Raw genomic sequence first — 24,167 nt, forward strand, 5'->3', positions numbered from 1 at the left:
TGACTAGACCCCACGACTGAGTATCTAGGTGTAACCTCTAAAGAAAACAGTCACATTACTGTTGCAATTTAGAGCGTATGCGAACAATCATCACCAACACCTGAGAGTTTACTTTCTGTTGGATATGTGAACTGCAGTGGTCCAGCCATTCATTCATTCATTCATTCACAGTGTTTTCTTTTTTCCTTAATGTAGAAGTTGATCCTGCCGCGGATGATTCAGTTGAAGCAATAAAGAAGTTTAAGAAGGCCAAACCTAAACCAGTATGTGCTCTAGCTTTTTATTTTTATATTCTATACTGTGACTTGACCATCATATTACTGTAGTTAGAGATTTACAGCATAAAAACAGGCTTCTCAGCACACCGACCCATTGCACAAATCCTATATTAATCGCAATTTTATTTTTTCTCCCCACATTCTCTTCAGCTCCCCCACATTCTTCCACACATCTACACAAGTTGGAGGAATGTACTGCAAACAGTTAACCTACCCAGCTGCATGTCTTTGAGATGTAGGAGCAAACTGCAGAATGCCCATAGGATCACAGGGAGAATGCACAAACTCCTGCGGAGAGATTTGCACCCAGTGCTCTTTGGTCTGTGAGGCTGTGGTTCCACTAGTTACGGCACTATGCTGATTGTCTTTTGGGTTTCTTTCTGTATTATTCAGACTGTGCCGACCTTTGCAATATCTTAACGGTAAATTTAATTTAACTTAATATCCTCATCTCAAAGATTCTGAAGTAGAATTGGTATTGTTAAAGCAAAGCCTGTATTGCATAAAAAACTGCAGTAAGCCAGTTCCCATGAATCTTGGCTGTTTGGATTTTCCCTTTGCCTTTGGACGGTGATTTGTCACTGATTTGGTTGTTCCCACAGCCTAATGCGTAAACATGGGCTGAAGCAAGATGAAACATCTGGGATCAGATGCTCCCATTTTCAGCGGCACCTCTTGTATGCATCTCTGGAGCCACCTGCAGGAAGAATAATGGCCCTTTAGTAGTGTCACAATCATCTTGTGATTCTCACTACACTGAAAGCGTTACTTTTTCTCTACATTTTGTGTTTGATGACAAATATGGGAGTATTGTTTTAAAGGTGTTCAGTACACTAGCTGTTTCTTTAGTCTGGGAGAAAATAAAGGGTTCCCATCTTCCACACAGCATGTTTACTTTGAATGTTTAGTCATACAGCAGCAATAACAAACTCACCATCATTATATGCTGTGTCGTAAGACTTTGACCATGATTGCTCTTGGTAAATTTTTTCTACAAAAAAGGTTTGCCATTGCCTTCTTCTGGGCAGTGTCTTTACAAGACGGTTGACCCCAGCCATTATCAATACTCTTCAGAGATTGTCTGACTGGCGTCAGTGGTCACATAACCAGGACTTGGGAAATGTACCAGCTGCTCATATGACCATCCCTCATCTGCTTCCATGGCTTCACATGACCCTGATCTGGGGTGGGGGGGGGGGGGCTGGGGAGGGGCTAAGCAGGTGCTACACCTTACTCAAGGGTGACCTGCAGTCTAGCAGAGGGAAGGAGTGCCTTACATCTCCTTTGGTAGATAAATATCTCCACCCCAACACCCAGAAATTAGTCCTTCAGAATACAGCTTGTTAGTTTGTATAAGCTCTGTTGTCTGAACCTCTTGAATCAATTTGATTTGCAAATATGCAGTACTGCGTAGGATTGCCACTTTAATATCATTTGGCAATTTGCAATGCGATTCTAAATGTGTCTAGGGACTTTTGTTTTTACACTGTAGGGTGCATAGCTCAAAGCTTCAGGAAAACAAAGTTCAGTTAGTGTTTCAGTAATATAGAATGCTGATATAATCAGGTGTTCATGCTTTGGGTTAGCATTCACAGTGTTTTTTTATATGAAATGCCCAGAGGAAAACACTCCAGAATTGTGATTTCAAAAAAAAATACAGAGCAGCAACTACAAGTAAAAATTGGAAAAGTGTCAAGATACTATATAACAAAATCTAACTGCAGTCTCTGTACTTTTAATTTCTTCACACTTGCAACCTTTTGTGCAGTTAGCAATTATGAATTGTGTTTTGCTATCTGGATAACGTTGGTCCTGATGAAAAGTTTGGCCTTCCATGGACCTGTCATTGATGTGATTCACGATGTTTCTTGGTACTTTCAAAGTAATAATATGTGCTAAATTTGTTTTTCTTTCACCTTAGAATTTACCAAAGATTAACCTAGCTAATTACTCTGCAATGCCAGTTGATGAGGCAGGTGTTGGTGATGAGGATGAAGTTGGTTCTGATCTTGATATGGATTTGGAAGACATTGATGATTCAGAAGAAGGTATACAGATGATGGGTCTTTTTCTGCTTTAACATGGGAAGAATTTTTGTAGATGGAAAACTAGATGAACCCATACTTTGTTAGTATCACCATGTTTCTAACTAAATTAGCTACAATTTGGGGGAATTATTTAGATTATTGTATTGCTATTTTGGCATTATAAATGCTTGAAATCATTTGATTTCATTAGATGGGGCCAATTTGTGCTAGCTATGTTGTTTGAAGTTTGCTGTAAGCACATTTCAGTCTAAGTCCAGGACCAGAGTGTCTCTATCACTTTTTCCCAGTCACTGGACTCTACATCAAATAGTGGTTTGACTGAATCATGGTAAACCCAAACAATTGCTGTACAAGTAGTGATCTCAATAATTGTCCATTTGTGTTTGAATGAAACTTTTAATAACTCAAAGAAGTATTTGCCAAAAAGTCGAAAAAGGCTTCCTACGAGTAAAGTGCGGTGCTGTGCTGGCTTGAAGCCAGTTCATTTCAATTTAAAAAATCTTTCTCCTTTGTTAAAACATTGTGGTCATTATGTGATCAAAGGCTGATCCATTCATTTGTTTGTATACACAGTTGAGAAGTCGGATCCTTCTAGTCCACTTTACGTTCTTCCACTGTATTCATTGTTGGCAGCAGATAAACAGGCAAAGGTGAGCCTTCTCCTCTCTGATCTGAGTGTGAACTCTCGATTGCAGAATGCTCGAAAAATTACAGGTACTGTGCCATGGAGCATTTTAGTAAATGTAATACTAGCTATGTAAGTTTTGAAAGCTTCAATATTCATTCAGAAATTTTGATTCAAATTTGAATGGTTATTTTTTTTCCCCACTGGTTTCATACGTTTGCTCAAACTGAGAAAAATACACAGCATTGTGACAAGTTTTAAACTATTTTGCAAGTAAGTAAAGAAGCTACATTTGCACATATATGAACTAAATATTTAAATTTTGAATTCAGAAGTTTAAAGCACAAGGAATACGTAGACATTGTCTTTTTAGATGTTTGCTTGGGATTGCTTCTCCAGATGTCTGATTAATGAGTCCAATGCAGGAACTATGGGCGCTTCCACAGATGGGGCAGGTGACTGACTGGGCAGGTAGGTGGAAGTTTGTGAGGTGATCTGGTGCTTTTGCTACTTGCTCCCAAAACATTATCTCGAGGTTCACAATACCATCCTGAACGCTCATGTGCTACTTTGAGTGGTCATGAGCTAGGGGCCTCCTAGGAGTTCAATGGGAATGTTGTATTGTGCAGCTTTGAGGGTAGCTTTGAACACAGACTTTGAATTTTCTCTTCTCAACTGGTAACAACACCTTATAATAGAACTACAATAGAGTGTCAGTTTTGGGAGCCTGGTGTTAACTATGCAAATTGTGTGGTATGTCCAACAGCCCATTGTTTACAGCCTCAGTTCTGGAGATGTTGGCCTGCAAGGGAATGGTTACTTTGCTTCATTGATCTGTCCAATGGATTTGCTGTATTTGTGGAGAAGGCTGCTGTCAGTGGACCAGCTCCCGAAAGCATAGAGGAGATCAAAGATCACAGTTCAAGTGTTGAAATTAGTTATGCCTCATCATTTCTTGGTTTAAAACAAGTATTTTATGCAGAATTTAAGAGCTCCTATTTAAGCTTGCTAATAATCCGTAAATATTGATTCTTTATTACTTAGGTATTTCATCCAGCTCCAAATGGCACAAGATTGTGTGTGGTAGCAACCAATGTTGCTGAAACCTCTCTCACTATCCCAAACATTAAATATGTGGTGGATTGTGGAAAGGTGAAAAAACGCTTTTATGATAAAGTTACTGGGGTCTCATCGTTCAAAGTTACTTGGATCTCTCAAGCTTCATCGAATCAAAGAGCAGGTCGTGCTGGACGAACAGAACCAGGTCACTGTTACAGGTCAGTAATTAGACATAACAGCCATTCTTAAAACTGGAGCGGCACTTTGAACTGGTATCCTGTCCGTCGAAGTGAGAAATTTTATTACCTGTGAGCTTCCAGTCCATTGATTAGATATCAGGAGGTGAGCGTTATTTCTGCCAGTTGTTGGGTCAATTTCACTTAAGAAATAGACACAGAATTAAATTGTACAGCCTTTTGAACTTTTACTGTCATTCAGTGAGATCATGCCTAAACTTCCACAGCCATTCCATTTTACTGTCCATTCCAGATTCCTTGATTTGCTTCACAAACAAAAAACTTACCGAATCCTTCAGCTGAGGGTGGAGAACCCTCTGGATAAAGAACACCAAAGATTTGAAACTCTCTAATATATTTGTATTATTCGTAGTGGATCTGCACTGGCAAACATCTTGAGAACAGGGATCTACCTAATGGTATTGGTTCTAGCTGATGCTGAAAATGTAACTTAAATGCAAAACAAAATTGTTAACAGTGCTTTTTGGTTCATTGCTTTAGTTTCTTTTTCCAAATGAAGCCACAAAGAGACTGCGATGCCAGAACCTGGCACAATAAACAACCTGCCACAACTCGGCAGGTAGAGCAGTGTCTGTGGGGGATAGGTTTTTTTTTTAAAGCAGTCTCTGCTTAGATGAAACAGGGTGAAAATTCACATCCCCAAAGAAATTCTTACAATGAACTTAATTCTCCAAATGTGATATGAAGTGATGCAGAGTACATCTGTGGTCTGTTGGATTAAATATCAGAACTTGTCTAGACATTAAATGCAGAGATTTTTTTGTGTGCAGGCTATACTCCTCAGCAGTTTTTACTGACTTTGAGAAGTTCTCTGCAGCTGAGATTACAAGAAGGCCTGTGGATGACCTGGTTCTACAGATGAAAGACTTGAACATTGAAAAGGTAATTTTGTAGCAAGATTACCCTCCTACGTTTGGGACATATGGTTTTGGTTTGGACTGACAGCTTGTGCACTTAATTCAGGAGGCAAAGAATTATAATACCACAGGATACAGAAGCAGAATTAGAGCATTCATCCCTTAGAGTTTTTTCCACCATTCTATCATGGGTGATTATTTACCTGTTTAACTCCGTTCTCCTGCCTTCTCCCCTTAACTTTTGACACCTTTACTAATCAAGCACCTATCACTGCTTTAAATATTCCCAGTGACTTGGTGGCTGGTTTTTTGCAAAAGCAGGCCTTTTTGAGGCCTGCCCACTCTTTAAAGCTTCATAATTTCCTTCCTCTCCTGTACTTCTCCAATTCTCAACTTGAACATCGCAAATCCTGACTTGCTGCTATAAAATCCTTCTATTACTTTTGGTGCTTTTGCCGATCACCTTCATTTTGCCTTCTGAAATAAGAATAGTTTGAAACAACTCCATCCTTTCTGCACACTATTAAAGAACTTCTTTTCCTCCCTGAAGTACAGTGCCCTGAATTGACCACAAGACTTTATTTGTGACTGAACCAATGTTTCGCAAAGCTTTATTGCAACATTTTTGCTCTTATAATCTATGCAATATTGTGGTCGTAAAAGATGCACGATGAATTTGGTTCCTTATGCATAGGTGATCAATTTTCCATTCCCAACACCTCCATCAAGAGAGTCACTAATAGCTGCTGAGGAATTGCTCATTTCCCTTGGAGCTTTGGAAGAGCCACCAAAACATGGAAGGTAAGCTTTCATGCACCTTTTTAAGCTATAACTGTCTTAAGCCAAATATGATGTTAGTGATGACTGTACCACTGAAGCTGTTCTCCATTCCTTTCAGGTTTAAAGAATTAGAAAGAGCAAAGCTGAGTTGTCCAATCACATCACTTGGTAGAGCAATGGCATCTTTTCCAGTGGCACCTCGATATGCAAAAATGCTGGCTTTAAGCAAACAACATGACTGTATGCAGTACGTCATTGTGATTGTTTCTGGGATGACTGTAAGAGAGCTGTTTGAGCAGTTTGACAGGTAGAGTTCCCATTAATTTTTGAATACACTTTTAATTTTTGCCTTCTGATTATCTCTCGTGCAAATTAGAAATAAGAAAAAAGTAGTGAGGTAGTGTTCATAGGTTCAGTGTCCATTCAGAAATCTGATGGCATAGGGATTACTGCTTGAAGATGTCCTGGATACTACAGAGGCTAGTCCCCTTGATGATGCTGACTTAGTTTTCCACTCTGCAGCTTATTTCAATCCTGTGCAGTAGCACCTCCCCCCCTGCCCCCCCCCCCACACCAGATGATGATGATGCAGCCAGTTTAGAATGCTCTCCATGGTACATCTGTGGAAATGTACAAGTATCTTTGGTGACATACCAAATCTCCTCAAACTCCTAATGAAGTATAGCTGCTGGTGAACCTCCTTTGTTGGGTCCAGATTAGATTTCAGAGACATTGACACCCAGGAACTTGAAATTGTTCATTCTTTCCACTTTTGATCCCTGTATGAGGACTGGTGTGTGTTCCCTCGTCTTACCCTTTCTGAAATCTTCAATCAGTTCTTTGTCATACCTGCCAGTCTAATTGTACTACAAGATCATCTACCTGATTCCATATACTGTGTGCATTCAAATATAACACCTTTAGTCCTGTATTCATCACCCTTTTTGATTTTGCCCCCATTTCACTGGCCACAATTTTGCCGTATCATCTGCTTGTCTTTTTTCACACCACATCTACTTGTATACTAAATGCCCCATTCTCAGCCCTAATATCCAGTTCCCAACTCTCTGCCAAATTAGTTTAAACCCTCCCCAGCAGCTCTAGCAAATCTGCCTGCAAAGATATTGATCCCACTCAGGTTCAGGTGTAACTTGTCCTTTTTGTACAGGTCATACCTTCCACAGAAGAGATCACAATGTTCCAGAAATCTGAAACCCTGCCCCCTGCACCAATTCCTCAGCCACACATCAATCTGCCAAGTCATCTATTCTTAGTCTCACTAGTGTGTGGCACAGACAGCAATCCAGAGATTACCACCCTGCAGGACCTATTTTTCAGTTTCCTACCACACTCCTTACATTTCCTCTGCAGAACCTCCTCCAATTTCCTACCTATGTTGTTGGTACCAATATACATCATGACTTAAGACTGCTTACCCTCCCCCTTTAGAATGCTGTGGACCCGATCCAAGACTCTTGTGCCTGGAAAGGAAAATACCATCCAGGTGTCTTTTTACATCCACAGAATTTCATGTCTGCTCCTCTGACTATGAAATCCCCTAACAGTACTGCACTCCACTTCTTTCCTCTTCTCTTCTTGCCACAGAGCCACAAACCTGCTTGCTGAGGCATCACCCCGGTCGGTCATGTCACCCCCCCCCCCCCCCCCCACCACCCAACAATATTCAAGCAGTATACTTATAAATACGGGGAACAGCCACAGGGGTACTCTGCACTAGCTACCTATTTCCTTTCCCTCTCCTGATAGTCAGGTACCTGCCTCCTGCAACTTAGAGATAACTACCTCCCTGTAGCTCCTATTTATCACCTCCACATTCTCCCATGTGCGCCGAAGTTCATTGAGCTGCAGCTCCAGTTCCTTAACACGGTGTCTGAGGAGCTGCAACTGGATGGAATTCACATGTTGTAGCCATGAGGCAGAGTGGAGTTCTCCCAGAGTTCCCACATTTCACACAAAGAAAACACCACCAGCTGTGGATTCATTCTCAGCACAGTAGCTATGTACTAATAGGTAAACAAAGGGGGGGAAATCTTACTACAAATCTACATAGGACCTCCATCTGTACTTGCTCAAGCCTTTTGAGCCAATACTGGACTCCCTACCATAGCCCCACTCCAACAATGGCTGCTCCAGAACAATTGTCGTAGTTTGTTTTTTCTTAGAACAAACTACTGTCTAACATTTTTAGCTTATTGTTTCCAGACCAGCAATCAATGATGAGAAGGCAGAAGAACTGAAAAAGAAGAAAGCTAGAGTTTCACAAATGCAGCGTGTTTGGGCTGGGCAAGGTCCCTCTCTTAAACTTGGAGACATCATGGTCATGCTAGGTACAAAGAATTTCTTAACATTTTTGGGTTACAGTTTTTTCTTATCAGTATCATGAACATGTGAGTCAAAGGTAATGTTTGTGAATAGGCTTCCATTTTATGGAAGGCTGTCCAGTAATTCGATCCATCTTCTCCAGATAAGATACAAACTCGGGTCGTTAATGATTCTCAGTAGGAAGTGAAGTTCCTATCCTAAATGGAGCGAATTTGAGCATAGCAATTTTACTGTTACTTCCCCGTTTCTGTTCACTATTCCCCTTTTAATCTTCTCTCTGTCTGGTTCCATTGGATATGTACATCAGATGGTTTGACATACTGTAATGCTCTACTAACCATAAATATATTTTGCTGCTTAACCTCTTCCTTGATTCAGGGCCACTTCAGCAAATTCAGGGCCACTTCCTTTTCCAGTTTTGCCAACTTTCTAAGTCTGGCTTCTTTTGTATAACAGAATTCTTTTGTCTCTGCATTTGCAGGTGTGACATAAAGCATGTCAGGTTTTTAAATGTGTCTTTGTGACTTTTATAGTTACCTACCGCTTTGATTTGAGCTGCATTTTGTCTGGTTTCATTTCTATAAAGTACAGTTAAATAGATCACAGCATTAAATGAAGCTTGCCAACTCTGTGTTCACCTAATGTATATAAAATAGACCAATAATTTATTCCATAAGAAGCCAAATTCCAGAAAACTAAATAGAGTGGAAGGTGATAGCTGCAGCTTTATTTATGACAACAGAATAGAATTAATGTTGGGGATGGGAAAGGGTTAAAAACAAACAAACTAGCTTACTTTAGCATTTGTTCCAAACTTTAATGGTTGCTTTTGAGTGCTGTTAAATCACTGTCAACACATGGCGACCCTATGGACACAGTACTGTAGTTGTCCATAGGAATTTTGTGGCAAGATACAGAAGTAGATTGCCAGGCTTTTCTTCTGCACAGATACTGCCGCTGCCCAGTTTGGGACCCAGCCGGATTCAAACTTAGGACCACATGCCTCAAAGTCCAGTGCTAGTGCCATTACACCACTGACTGGCCCAAAGCTTCAATTACTGTGTAGTAAATTACAGTAAAATTCAGGGACGGTTAGTGTGACTAAGATGTCGGTAAAGTATTGCATTACAGTCTTTAAAAATCGCGAATCCTGCAATTTCTAATGTACTACTTACCACTAAATAACTAGATTTTAGTTTTCTTTTTCTATATCTTTCTGATCAATTCAGGTGCTGTTGGTGCCAGTGAGTACGCAGGATGCACCCCTCAGTTCTGTATAAAAAATGGACTTCGGCATAAGGCAATGGTTGAAGTCAGACGTTTACGAGGGCAGCTTACTAATGTTGGTAAGAATTAATGTCAACTGTTAACGGAATTTGATAAAGTAAAGAAAAATTTATTTGGGGGTTGATCTTGTGACTTGCTTCAGTTATTGGTTATGACGGCAAATGGCTATTATATTTTCTGTTTGGTACAATATCCTCAATGCGGTTTCCCATGAAACCATAATAGACTCTTGTCTTCTCATCCTTTTTATCAATAATCTGGAGGAAGTAGCTGCCAGAGGAAGGGTAGACATGAGAAAATTAAAATGTTTAAACGGCATTTTAGCAGGTACTTTGATAAGAAAGGCCTAGTGGTATTCGGCCAAGTGGGATTAGTGCCGGTAAGCATCATGATTGGCATTAATGAAGACCCTTCTCTGTGCTGCACAGATTCACTCTGTCTATACCCAACTTTGTAGCGGATACTAAGCAGTTTTAAAAGTTTAATTGGAGTTAACAAGTGTGATTAACACATAAACGTTAAACATGTCGTAATGGAAAAGATAGAATTAACTTCGGAGGAAACATTTAAAAGTAATGCTTTGCACAAGGTGTTCCAAGAATACATGCTTACTATTTTGTTCCAGACATCCCTCCGTCCCTCCCTTTGTTCCCTATTTTGTCATGGGGCCCCAAACCTACAAATGAATTGTATTTATGACAAAGCTAGTTTTGCAATACACTGTGCTGGACAAAACTTACCTTTTCATTATTTAACAGTCCTTCTTTGAAATTAAGTATGTTAGATGAGTAAAGAGTTTTAATGAGACATGGAGGACACAGTCCATTTGAGGTGTTTAAGATTATAGAAGGATTCAAAAGGAAGCTATTTGGTGGGAAACTAGAATTGCTACAGCACATTTGAGGTATCGAATCAATCTAGGAAGGACAGGAATCAACCTTTCCTGTCTTTCCTAAATTGTGGTTGAATCGAACTGGATGGAAACTTCAGTTGTTGCTTAACCAATTTCAACGTTACTTCTTGGTTTTGTACTCTAGGCTATTCATTTATCAAGGGAAATTTAAATAAATGACTTTGTTTTAAACAAAGTCTTTAAATTTGAGTAGGCCATTCATGAGTGACATCAGGAAATTAAGTATAATAGATGAGTAAAGAGTTCTATACGAAAAAAGTCTGCAGTTTTATTTCAGAAGTTTGTAGATGTTGGGTGTGGATCAGAATCAAATGGATAAAGTTGAGGTACAGATAATTCATGGTCCATTTGAATGATAGGTCTGATTTGAGAACTTGATTAGTTAACTTCCTTTTTCTACAAACTTAGCAATAAAATGGTGAGTTATCCGCTCTGCAGGATTATCTACAAAATAGGAGCATGCATGAATAAGCGCTCTTCCCCCAATATGGTTCAGTTGAACCGCGTTGCAATGTTTTAACCTCTACATAATTCTAGACAAACCAATGTTATTGTTAACCTGACTGAGTTCAAAGCCACGGGTTGTAATACCCTGTGTTTTCTCTAATCCATATCTTTTGAGTGGTAATTTTACTTGCCCTTTATCAAGCTCTTTCCAGTGTTCGGTTTTACTCCAGTGTTAGGTGATAGCGGGTGGCAGGGTGGTGGTACGCCTCTACCAAAGGAGGTGTAAGATGCTCCTTCCCTCCTCTAGCTTGCAGATCACCCTGGGGCAAGGTGTAGCACCTGCTTAGCCCTCCCAATCGGGTTCATGTGAAGCTGTCGGAGCAGGTGAGTGGTTGTATGAGAAGCTGGTGCATATCACTTGATGGTTATGTGACCACTGATGCCTGGCAGGCAACCTCTGAAGAATATTGATAATGGCTGGCATCATCCTCTTGTAAAGACATTGCCAGAAGCAGGCAATGACAAATAACTTCCATAGAAAAATTTGCCAAGAATAATCATGGTTGATTAGTGTTAGCTAATACAGAATTTTATCATGCTGCAGTAGTATTGGTAGTGTTCTAATTTGTTCTCTATTTCATTTAAATACATAGTTTATTACTCATTTTGCTTTTTTTTTAAAATACCTTTTTAACTATTTCTGTGGCTAATTGGGGCAGCTGCTCAATTGGCTGAAATGTACTAGTCCTGGTGTGTACCAATGAACTGGAAACCACTGTAGTACCAACCATTTGGTTTCTTTGCAGTGGAAACAATAACTTTTTCCTTTTTAAATAGGGCTTCCATTTAAAGTTAAAGTCAAGTTTATTGTTATATGCACAAGTACGTGTATTCAACAGTGCAATGAAAAACTTACTTGTAGCAGCAGCAGCGGAACACCACTGAACACCACAGGAGAACCTTTCTCCCCAGGGCTACAAGACTCTACAACTCCTCCTCCTTAAGTTTATAAGTGTGTAGTTTTATTGCACATCTGTATTTAGCACTATGACTTTTTAATGCACATTTTGTATTCTTTTTCTTGCCTCAGTGCTTACATTTTGTATTTTTTAAAGTATATATTTCTGACTGAGCAACCTTGCAACAATAATTTCCTTCAGGATAATTAAAGTTTTATCTTACCTTATCACAGCCTCCTAGCATCATATAAGAAGCATTCACAGGAAAAACATGAGCATAAATCATTCACAATTCTTGCAAGAAAGAACACAAATAGGACAAAACAAAACATAAGTCCATTTTAGTGCAAAGTGATTTAAGTGTTCATAATATTGCTAAACTGTAGTGAAGAAGCTTGTGCTTGATTCAAAAACAGAATTTTAATTGTCATTATTGCATTTTCTAAATGATCCTAATTTGTGTTCTTTCTAAATGCCTATTGTCCCCTTGTCTTCTACAGTAAATGCTGTCTTCCCACAGCTCGGATTGTTCGTTGATCCCAAGATGAAACCACCAACAGAAACTCAGGTCCTTTACTTAAGGCAGATTGTTATGGCTGGTCTTGGGGATCATATTGCAAGGAAAGTCCAATCGGAGGATGCGTTAGATAAAAAATGGAGAAATGCCTACAAGGTAAAGCAAATTGAACCTTCAGCACATAGATTTTTGATTTGAGTTGTGATAGTTTCCAGTTAGCGTATAGCAGCGTGAATGAACTGGTCTGCATTTGATCTAATGTTTGTCTGTTCTTTTCTTCAGACCCCCCTCCTTGATGAGCCTGTGTTTATCCATCCAAGTTCAGTGTTGTTCAAACATCTTCCTGAGTTTGTTGTTTATCAAGAAATAGTTGAGACTTCCAAGATGTACATGCAAGGTAAAGGATGTACTTCTCTCCAAACTTAGAACTTTTGTAGTGCTTTTTTTTAAACAGCTAGCATCATAAGGATGTCTCTAATATGACAAGGGCCAGTAAAGGTGAGATATTGAGGCATGCGTCATATATTCCTCTATTTTCAGCAGTTCTCATTTTATGTATAGGGAACTGAGTTTGGAGTAGCTGCATTCTGACAAAACTGATTTTATCTTGCTAAAAATTGAGAAGAGATGCACTGTTTTTCTAAAGTGATTCTGAATTAAGTAGAATTGTAGCTTCAATGTAAACTAGAAATGTTTTGAGCTCTGTTAATCTAGCAAAGACCTGAAGCAAAGTTTTTTAAAACCATGGCTAGATTATTTTGTGGCCTAGAATTGTGGTGGGGGTGGGGGGGGGGGGGAGAGGCTGCATATGAAAGCGTAAGAAAGAACTAGGCAAACGTAGATTGGGAGCAGATACTGTATCTGCGGGATTACCGTAGATGGGCATAAAGTTAGCATGGATGCGGTGGGTCAAAGGGCCTATTCTTTGCTGTATAAATCTTTGACTCTAAGGACAAAGTGTTATGTGTACCTGGAATTTTACCACGTAAGCCCCGCTGATTCAGCATTACAGCCGTGAAGATTCTGGCAGAGATGTGTAGTTATCCATTGTAATTCTTTGTTTTTGCCATATTAAGTCTGTTTGCAGTTGCAGCTTTGTAAATGAGTTCAGTATAAATATTCTGAAAATAACTTGTTTTATTTCTGTATTTTATTAGTAATCAGATGCTTGAATTATTGCAAAAATATCTTTGTAAGGTGAAACAGTCTTGACCACACGTTGATTATCTTGGGAAATATAGTCTTTAATGATAGTTTGCATTTTTTGACTGGGTGTTTGATACCTTCAGGAATGGTTTGCTCAAAGATCTTTGAAATTCACATTTGCAGGTGACTTTAACCACATTACTTCCTCTCCATCTACATCAGTTTCTTCCCCCAAGCCATCAGACTCCTCAGTATCCAGAGTCAGGACTGACACCAATTTACTGCCCTCTACTGTGCCTATTGTCTTGTTTATTATTTATTGTAATGCCTGCACTGTTTTGTGCTCTTTATGCAGTCTTGGGTAGGTCTTTAGTCTAGTGTAGTTTTTGTGTTGTTTTACATAGTTCAGTGTAGTTTTTGTATTGTTTCATGTAGCACCATGGTCCTGAAAAACGTCGTCTCATTTTTACTGTGTACTCTACCAGCAGTTATGGTCAAAATGACAATAAAAAGTGACTTGACATCAGAAACATGTTCATATTGAAAATACTTCAAGCTATTAATTGGACATTACCAGTTTTCTTAACTTGCATATTAACTTCCTAGTCTCAATAACCTGCACACATAAGATCCTCCACCAACATTTACTAAGTTCTCAGTTTTAAATAGACTTTTTTCCCTGATCTTCTTTCCAAAGTGGTTAACCTCTTGTTTTCTTGCAATATACTGTTGGCACCACTTTGTTTAGGCTGACTAAGTCCATCCCTTTTGTACATCTCCTTATTGTTCACTTTCTAAAAAGAGATTCTAGTATAGTTTTCCAAATCAATATGTTCATAGGAACTGTATAACCGAAAGTGTGACAAGAAGAGCATTTGAATCATAATTTAAAGTCCCCTGGAAGATTTGTTCACTGCATCCTGTTACCTTTCTCATCAAGTTTGTTTATTTCAAGTACAACAGCATTGTCTATAATTGAAGAAATTAGCCAAAATCCCCATGCCATACTGAATAGATGCCAGGTGATGAAATTATCTTTCCATTAGGTATATGATTATTGACATTTCAAACTATTTTAATCTATAGATCAGACTGAGGATGAATGCCTTTCAGCAATATTATTCATTACTCTCAGCTTTCCTGAGAGCAATGGAGTGGAGCAAATTAGGTTGGAATGATAATTTTGTACATGAACACTTTTGACAGGCTGTGTGCTATTATGACATGGCACAAATTCCAAATTGGTGAACATTTCTTTTATAAAATTTGTAAGGCTATATTCTTAATGTTCACTTAATGCAAATTTAATAATTGTGAAATCAAATTCCCTTACTAGGGCTGACCGTGATTGAACCTGAGTGGATCCCTCTCCTCCTACCCCAGTACAGTCACTACGGAAAACCTCTTGATTCGCCCCCTCCCCGTTACTGCCCTGGGACTGGTCGTGTTAAGTGTCACAGAGGAAGTACCTTTTGTAAGTTGATGGGTTAGTTATTGCTAATGCGTGCCGTATATGTGTTAACTGGACCCTGAGGAGGAAATCTGCCTTGGGGTAGTACAAGATCTACATAATGGACAAGCAAGCAGCTTAATTCACTGAAATAAAAATAAGTAAAAAACTTCCTTGCATTTATATTTGGTGAGGTAAGGTAAGTTTTCTATACTCATCAATTGCAATATTTCTAATTATAGTCAGAGTTGGCTGGGAACTTCCTGCGGTTGAAGTAGACTATCCAGAGGGACTGGACCGATACAAGTACTTTGCTAAATTTTTGCTGGAAGGAACGGTAAGTGTTTCCTAACACAATACTTCACGAAAGGAGTCATATTCTAGCTGTCAGTGTTACATCTGAGCTCCATAATTGCAGCCTTTTACAGTAAAAATATTGATGGGATGAATTCTACAGCCAAAAAACTGCAAAGACCTTTGCCAAAAACACCCAATGAAACAAGATTTTTTTGTATGAAAGTTATTGTATTTCTGCTCTGCCTTCTGATGGTTTCCTCCCTGGTCGCTGCTCTCTTGTGGCATCAATCGCTCAACGAAGTGCATTTTCAGAACCTGCCACTTTACCCAATTCATAGCTGATGAGTGGCTGCGGGGTGTGCATTTACATGGAGTATCTTCACACTCAGCTGTATCCTCATTAGATATCCGTACTCTCTTTCCTTTTACTGAATGTCAAAGGCCAGTTGAGATTGACGGATTTAACGTAAGTGAATGATTTAGGCACTGGGCCAGATTGAAAAGGTCAGAGTGTTGGGGCCTGAGGCGAGAGATAGGCCAGTTCAGCTTGCTGCGCCTTTCTGCGCTGTACTGAGAGTCTGTGGACTTAGTTCAGAATGCTCTTTCCTTGCGTTTATTGTTTTCATGATTTGCATTTTTCTCTGTCTGCACATTGGGTGTTTGACGATATTTTTTGTTCTGTGGCTACCTATTAGGAGACAAATCTCAAGGTTGTATAATGTATACATACTTTGATAATAAATGTCCTGTGAACTTTGTTTAAAGAAACCTGGGGAGAAACCCTTAAATGCACGATTTTGTGCAGCTTGAAATATTTAAAATCTGAGCACAATTTGACTAAATTTTAGTTTTATATTCTTAATCCATTTACATTGATGTAAGTTCTCATCAGTGAATATAGCATCTGCATCTGCAGGGGCTCCATAATGAAGGTGTGGGGAAGGTGGGAAGGAGAAGGCTGGTAGGTGCCAGGTGAAAAACCAGTAAGGGGAAAGATCAAGGGGTGGGGGAGGGGATAGGCAGGAAAGGTGAAGAAGGAATGTGAGGGGAAAGCACTATGGGTAGTAGAAGAAGGCGGAATCATGAGAGAGGTGATAGGCAACTGGAGGAGGAGGCAGAGTGAAACTGGGATGGGGAAGGGAGGGGGAGGGAATTAACGGAAGTTGGAGAATTCAATGTTCATGTCAAGGGGCTGGAGACTACCCAGACGGTATATAAAATGTTGCTCCTTCAACCTGAGTTTGGTCCCATCATGGCAGTAGAGGAGGCCATGTATGGACATATCCAAATGGGAATGTGAAGCAGAGTTGAAGTGGGTAGCAACTGGGAGATCCTGTCTGTTGTGGCGGATGGAGCGGAGGTGCTTGACAAAGCGCTCCCCCAGTCTGCTACAATCCTTCTACTACCCATAGTGCTTTTCCTTTACATTCCTTCTTCACCTTTCCTGCCTATCCCCTCCCTGCTTCCCCTCCCCCACCCCTTGATGGGTTCTTCACCTGGCACCTACCAGCCTTCTCCTTCCCACTCTCCCCTCACCTTCCTTATAGGGCCCCTGCCCCCTTCCTCTTCAGTCCTGATGAAGCGTCTCAGCCTGAAATGTTGACTGTTCGTTTCCACGGATGCTGCCCGACCTGCTGAGTTCCTCCAGCATGTTGTACATGTTGCTTTGATCCCAGCAACTGCAGTGTACTTTGTGCCCGTGTAGCAAGCTCCCCCTCTCCACGCATCTGATGAACACAAAGGAATGGCAGAGACTGATATGGTTTGGCACCGGTAGTGTCACAGGAGTTGCCAGTCAGCATTGAACTCAACGTAGGACTGCCTAACAGGCTGAACTCAGTGAGTCTGGCTGATTCTTAATATAAGATTAACACCAACAGTTCCTTGAGTACCTCTTAAAATATTTAATTGACAGGGTGAAGGAGAGAGAGTTAAGATTAAGGTGAAAAGTTGCTAATCTCTTGAGCTGTGTATGTTAATAAATTAAGATGCAAGACAATTTACTTAATAATGCATTACCTGCTTTGGAAATAATTGCTTTTTCAATTTCCACCCTACATTGAAGGTGATTAAAAAACTTGCCTCGTATACCAAGTGCCTACTCTCCAGTCCATCAACGATGTTAAAGTCCTGGGCCAAGTAAGTTTGTATATTTCTGTGAATGACTGCGTATGAGATAACACTGTTAAAGTAGTATTTGATAAACTCATAACATTTCAATTATTATCTCTAGTGTTGAAGATAAAAGTGACTTTTTAATGAAGTGCACATGTGTCAATTTGGAATGGATCAAGGCTGCAGTGCCAATGTGCTATATCAAGCAGTTGTTGTCTTCTCGCCTTGGACAGTCCCTCAGGACTGTGGCTTTCGGGCTTAAAGATGTCAACGGGCCAGTTTCAGATTCCCCCGTTGATGAGGCAGAACGTGCTGGGTAGTTTGTGATGTGTTCCACCACTCATACAGGACTTACGTGCTCCTGTTGCTTGGTCTCCAAATTTTTGATCTCATCCAAAATGCTTCTCTCTACTTTGAGCAGTCCTTGAGGCTTCTGTTTGTCAGGAAATATCCATGACGGAGCAGTGTTCCAATTCCACTGTCTAGTACTAGGCACCAAGACATCCTGCAGTGGTGTGGCATGTTGGTGTGCCACGACCCACAGTGGTGGTGTGTCATCATGTCAGTGTGACAAGCCTCACGGTGGTCTATCAGTGTACCACGTCGCACAGGGGTGGTGTGTCCATACTAAATAGAACTTTGTTTCTTTGGAGCTATTGTTCAAGTTTAAATAATAGCCAAAGTCAATGGAGTAATGGCATAAAAGTTAATACTGGGAAGCACAGTAGCGTAGTGGTTAGCATAGCGCTTTATAGTACCAGCAACTTGAGTTCAATTCCTGCTGTTGTCTGTATGTTTTCTCTGTACTTTGTGGGTTACCTCCCACATTTGAAAGACCTACTGGTTGATAGGTTAATTAATCATTGTGAATTATCCCATGGTTAGGGCAGATTTTAAATTTGGGGATCGCTGGACAGTGCAGATGGAAGGGCCTATTCTAAATTGTATCTCAGTGAATAAAAAGGAATTACTATTTAGGTATTTATTTGGGCTGGGAGATGACATTGGGTGAAGTGGGGAAATTTTATTACTTGCTGTCATGTTTTGATTTGTGTGCAAGTCCAGTTACTAAGTTCTGCTATTTCAAAGGCTTCAGCCGAGGACAGACGCCCTGCTGAGAGCTCTGGTTTCTGAAAAGGTAGACAACCGTGATGCATTGCTCGCTGCCTGGAAGAAAGATAACAAGTGTGAGAAAACTATTATGTTTTTGTTTCATGTTACCTAGTGCCATGATAAATGTTTTTGCAACTGGCATTCTTTTGTTGAATATAGAGAAGTTGCAGTAAAGTCAAAAGTAACAAGTAGGAGAAGTTATTAGTCTTCCTTAGAGCTATTTCTCCATCCGTCACAATCAGGGTTGATGTCTTCCACGTTGAAAGCCATTTTCTAACTCCATATCTTTTTTTTATTCCCTTCATGCCCAGTAATTTTGAATGAACACACAACTAAACTTTCATAGCCATCCAGAAAAGAGAATTCCAAAGGTTCACCAGTTTCTGAGTTGAGACATATTTCTTCATCTCAACTTTGTCTCTTATTCCCAAACAAGACTCCTCTGTCAGGGGAACCATTCAAGCCATTAAGAATTTTTGAAGTGTCAATGAGATCCTTCATCATTCTAAACTTTAAGGATTACAGTCCCAGTCTACTCAATTTCTCCCATTTCTGGAATCAATCAGACTCTTTGCTACTCTCCCTCCCTCACATCCCTCCTCAGGTAAAGGGACCAAAACGGTACAAAGTAAATCCAGACCCTGTCTCAGCAAGGTCCTCTAGAATTACCCAGGACATGCTCTGTTTCACTGTTGCAATCAGGAAGAGGGTATAGGAGCCTTGAGGCTTACACCACCAGATTCAGGAACAGTTACTGCTCTTCAGCCATCAGGCTCTTGAGCCAAAGGGGATAACCTCACTTGCCTTGTCACTGTAAATGTTCCCACAACCTATGGATCACTTTCAGGGATTCTTCATCTCACGTTCTCGATATTTATTTACTTCTCATTGATTCTTTTTGTATTCATACACTTTGTTGTCTTCTGCACTCTGAAACACCCTAGTTGAGCGGTCTTTTATCAATTCTGTTATAGTTATTGTTCTATAGATTTGTTGTGTGTGCCCACAAGAAAACAAATCTCAGGATTGTATATGGTGACAAATGTGTATTTTGATGATAAATTTATTTTGACTTTCCTGATCATAAAGCTGACCTTCCAATCGCAGCAGCTTTATATTGGCTTTTAGTGATGTGTGTAGAAACAAACCTAGGTCTGTTTGAATGTCATCTCTACCTAGTTTAATGAATAATCTGCTTTTCTGTTGAATGCACTGAAGTATTTTAAAAACCATTTTTAAATTTCCTGATAGTTAAATGTTTGGTGACAATTAACCTATTAATATTATTTTCATATTTTAATTTTAAACAGACCTATTGTCAGCTTATTCTCAATGGCTTCCTGAGTCAACGCACACAGACGTCTCTCTTAACTGGCCTCCAGTAAAATTGTAAAATACAGCTTTAATTTCCAGTTGCCGGAAATAGTTTTCATTCAGAACTTACCTTCTTTGGTGGAATTATATCCTTCTGATCAAGAACTGGCTTAACAATGTTTGAAGAAAAAATAAAATTTGCTCAAAGGATTGTAGATACGAAATAATATTTTGTCTATGTCAAGGACTGTAAAAGTGAAAACTGGTACATTTATCTTAAAAGCAAACCAATTTGGATTTGTTGGTTATTGAGCATTGGCGTAATCCACATTACAGTTAAATACTTGTATCAAGGTAACTTGTATTATCTATTTCAAAGGAGCTTTATTTGATTTCTCATAGTTACTACTTTGCTGCACTGTAACTATTTGTAACGTGAGAAAGGAATGCTGCTTGTAGTATTTTCTACCTGTAATTCTACTGTAGCAGTAAAAGTACTTTGAGTGTAGTTGCCTTGTAAACTAAGATCTTGGTCTTTATAAGACCAGGTGGGAGAAGAAATGGTCCGAGGCATGTACTCAAATTACCATTAAAAATGTTTAAGCAGACCTATTCACTCTTGTTGGGTAGTTGCAATTTGTCAAATAAATCTTATTGTATACATAAACTGATTTTGAGTATTTTCTTGCCAACGTAGATCTTGCCAGAGTAATGCAAACAGTTTAATTTGTGAGTTTATTTTTAATAGCTCACCCTCAACCTTTATTAGCAATTGGCAAACAAACAAGCTTGAAGTGATATTAAATAGTCAGCAAAGATATGACCTCTGCCGGTCCCAAGCTGCAAATACCACGAAATAAGCAAGAATACGTAAATTATTCCCTTCACCTTTACCACACCCCATCCACTAATGTGACTAGTTACCATAATAAACATAATAAGTGCGCAATACCTAAGAAACATGCAGAGAACAGATACATGGCTCCTACACAATCATTCTTGCACACACTGCAGAACTAACGATAGATTTTGCCAGCTATAGAGTGTGGTAATTTGCCTTGCTTGAATGATGAACAAAGTAACCTGCAATTAACTTAAATTCTCAGATTTAAAAAAAACATTCTAAGGCAAGCTGCCTCCTAACATTTTGTGCAAAATGGTTCTAAAAATATGAAATTTGTAACTGGTGGGAGTGAAAGAAATTAGCAATTCCTTTTTATTAGCTGGATTTTATGCTGGAATTCAGCAAGTTTCTCTGCTATCTTTTCAAAGGCTTTGAGCATGCTGAAGTGTGCTGTACTCTGATTTCTTCAGCACAATGAGTGTGCTTGGAAATTCTCTCAACTTTCTCTTGAATCAGAATCAGGTTTATTATCACCAGCATGTGACATAAAATTTGTTAATTTAGCTGCAGTAGTTCAATGCAATACATAATCTAGCAGAGAGAGAAAAAATAAAATAAAATAAATAAGCAAGTAAATCAATTACATATATTTAATAGATTTTAAAAATGTGTAAAAACAGAAATACTGTAAATTAAAAAAAGTGAGGTAGTGTCCACAGCTTCAATGTCCATTTAGAAATTGGATGACAGAGAAGAAGACACTGTTCCTGAATCGCTGAGTGTGTGCCTTCAGGCTTCTGTATCTCCTACCTGATGGTAACAGTGAGAAAAGGGCATGCCCTGGGTGCTGAAGGTTCTTAATAATGGACACTGCCTTTCTGAGACACCACTCCCTGAAGATGTCCTGGGTACTTTGTAAGGCTCGTGCCCAAGATGGAGCTGACTAGATTTACAACCTTCTGCAGCTTCTTTCAGTCCTGTGCAGTAGCCCCTCCATACCAGACAGTGATGCAGCCTGTCAGAATGCTCTCCACGGTACAACTATAGAAGACTCAATAGGTTGGTAAGTTATCTCGTAGAGTCACAGAGCACCACAGAATGGAAACAAGCCCTTTGGCCAGTCTAGATCATGCCAGCCTGGCTTCATGCCTATTCCCATTTTCTTGCACCCAGACTGCAACCTCTTGTCGTCTATATAACCTTCCAAGCTTCCCTTAAGACCATAATATATAAGAGCACAATTTAGGCCATTTGGCCCATCGAGTCTGCTGCTCAAGTTGAACTTTTCAGCTGGCTGTTCATTCCACACTTTACTACCTTCTGATTGAAGCAGTTTCCCCTCAGCTTTGTCTTAAATATCTCACATTCAACCCCAAAACGATGACCCCTAGTTTCCAGACTATAAGCATATCCTATTCTGAGCTGTTGCAGGAAGAAATTACCAGGGGGCAGTGGTTGTGCTCTTTATGAGGTGGTGTCTTTTAATTGCAAGGGATCATCTACCATTGTTATCCCTGGAATTTGGAACATTAAGAATAGATTTGGTGTTTTTTTTTAAAGTACAAGGAGGAAGTGATGCAATAGATGTAAATTAATGCCATTAATATGGGCATCCAGGTTGAGGCATCAAAAACACAAAGTTTGCAGATTCTGGAAATCCAAAGTAAACCAACACACACAAAGTGCTGAAGGAACCCAGCAGGTCAGGCGGCATCTATGGAAATGAATAAACAGTCGACATCAAAAGTTGTTCTGTTTTCGGTTGTAGCCTAAAGCGAAGAGCCTGGATTTTCAGAGGATTTTAGTTCGGGATAGTAGATGCTGGTTGAATTGTTCATTTAAAATTTAAGACTGATGGAATCATAACCTTAAAAATTGGAAGAACAAATCTGATACGACAATTTATTCATTAATTTGCCTAATAAATTGAACATGCTAACGGAGAAAAAGAGTAATCCAGCTATCTTCAGTATTCTGACCAATTATTGTTCAAAATTAAAATTTTAAAAAGGCTGGAATTATTGCGATGACCATCTGCTTTGACAAATACATTGAAATATGTTATAATCTTCCATTATTGGTGCTCACGGTATGTTTACAGTACAAGTATTTACTTATTTATCTTTAGAATGATGTACTTTCAATTTAAGAAAATGTAACTCTACTGAAAAGATGTTTGCTTACCACTGCATCCTGTGGTCCAGGTTAGGAGATGGTCAATGATAATGTTTGGGAATAAAAGAGTGGAGATGCCGGGGATTGAACCCGGGGCCTCATACATGCAAAGCATGCGCTCTACCACTGAGCTACATCCCCTACCCACGAAGAAGCCAGGGAAACCTGCTTCCTTATAGAACGCAGCAAACGCTTGCGCGAAATGGCTGAATTTTTTCAATTGTGAACATTCAGGTCACAAAATCGGCCCGGAAAACGACTGCTTACTGTGTTAATAAACCCATACTCATTGAGGAGGCGCTTATAATCATCTAAGTAACTTGTAAAGTCCGAGTTGGTTTGGTTTTGACGAGTAAGTAAAGTTACTTGATAAGCACACACGAAGCGCTGGCTGGAGGAAATCAACAGGTCAGGTCGACATTGGGCATGAGACCCCTCATCAGGACCGTTGGTCTCTCTCCATAGACGTCGCCTGATCTGTTGAGTTCACCCAGTGCTTTGTGTGTGTGTGTGTTATTCTAGTAGCTGCAATACCTCAAAATATTCAGTTCAGTTTATAGACGTGTTGAAATAAGCGGCAAAGAAAGCTGACTAATTTTTTAAATAAAATCGCAGGGAAACCTAAAAGAACCTTTGCAATGCAGTGGTCATTGAAAAAGAGACTAATGAAATTTGTAGGAAGAAAAATAGAAAAGCAACGACCATCTCCCCGTCGGGGAATTGAACCCCGGTCTCCCGCGTGACAGGCGGGGATACTAACCACTATACTAACGAGGACTTGGTACATGCGGACGTCCTACTTTCCTCCATTTAAAGACGCTACAATGCAGGTTGAATTTTGACTGGTGTCGTTCCTTTTGCAGCTACGATCGGTAACATTCCGCTAACTGTGTGTTTTTCAGACCACTCGTGACACCCACCACTGAGGCACCATAACTGAGTTTACCCCATAGAAGACGGTATAGGTACAGTATGAGAATTTGGAGCAGGACTTGCCCATTTCATCCATCAGATCTCACTCACATGGGATGCAGCGCACAGAAACAGAGCCCCTTGGCTCACGCCGGGATTCCAATTCAGTCTCCCGGCGCTCAAACCACAACATGGTGTTTCAGACATGAATCCTGACGAAGGGTCTCGGCCCGAAACGTCGACAGTGCTTCTCCCTATAGATGCTGCCCGGCCGGCTGTGTTCCACCAGCATTTTGTGTGTGTTGTTTGAATTTCCAGCATCTGCAGATTTCCTCGGGTATGGTGTTTCAGATGTTAGTTTAAATTTTTCATAAATATTGTGAAATTGTAAATATTTTCACCGTCTCCATCACTCAGAATTGGACTTATCA

General features: G+C 39.8%; 1 protein-coding gene and 2 non-coding genes across 3 annotated transcripts in view; 1 reads left to right on the forward strand and 2 right to left on the reverse strand.

Moving 5' to 3' along the window:
- dhx37 (DEAH (Asp-Glu-Ala-His) box polypeptide 37) overlaps positions 1–20,466 on the forward strand; it is a 40,235-nt gene extending 19,769 nt beyond the window's left edge. The window contains exons 13-28 of the mRNA XM_059988243.1: positions 196–263; positions 2,200–2,326; positions 2,900–2,976; positions 3,996–4,228; positions 5,038–5,149; positions 5,819–5,925; positions 6,023–6,211; positions 8,128–8,252; positions 9,477–9,593; positions 12,354–12,526; positions 12,653–12,767; positions 14,853–14,990; positions 15,209–15,303; positions 17,329–17,402; positions 18,468–18,565; positions 19,802–20,466. Coding sequence (XP_059844226.1) covers positions 196–263; positions 2,200–2,326; positions 2,900–2,976; positions 3,996–4,228; positions 5,038–5,149; positions 5,819–5,925; positions 6,023–6,211; positions 8,128–8,252; positions 9,477–9,593; positions 12,354–12,526; positions 12,653–12,767; positions 14,853–14,990; positions 15,209–15,303; positions 17,329–17,402; positions 18,468–18,565; positions 19,802–19,884 — 1,931 coding nt within the window. The 3' untranslated portion in view covers positions 19,885–20,466. The remainder of the gene's footprint in view (positions 1–195; positions 264–2,199; positions 2,327–2,899; positions 2,977–3,995; positions 4,229–5,037; positions 5,150–5,818; positions 5,926–6,022; positions 6,212–8,127; positions 8,253–9,476; positions 9,594–12,353; positions 12,527–12,652; positions 12,768–14,852; positions 14,991–15,208; positions 15,304–17,328; positions 17,403–18,467; positions 18,566–19,801) is intronic.
- Positions 20,467–22,893: 2,427 nt separating this feature from the next.
- trnaa-ugc (transfer RNA alanine (anticodon UGC)) lies at positions 22,894–22,965 on the reverse strand. The gene has a single exon. It is a non-coding gene; the product is annotated as a tRNA-Ala (tRNA).
- Positions 22,966–23,529: 564 nt separating this feature from the next.
- Positions 23,530–23,601, reverse strand: trnad-guc (transfer RNA aspartic acid (anticodon GUC)). The gene has a single exon. It is a non-coding gene; the product is annotated as a tRNA-Asp (tRNA).
- Positions 23,602–24,167: the final 566 nt, after the last annotated feature.

This window comes from Hypanus sabinus, chromosome 13 (assembly GCF_030144855.1).
Source record: "Hypanus sabinus isolate sHypSab1 chromosome 13, sHypSab1.hap1, whole genome shotgun sequence".
NCBI classification, from domain to species: domain Eukaryota; kingdom Metazoa; phylum Chordata; class Chondrichthyes; order Myliobatiformes; family Dasyatidae; genus Hypanus; species Hypanus sabinus.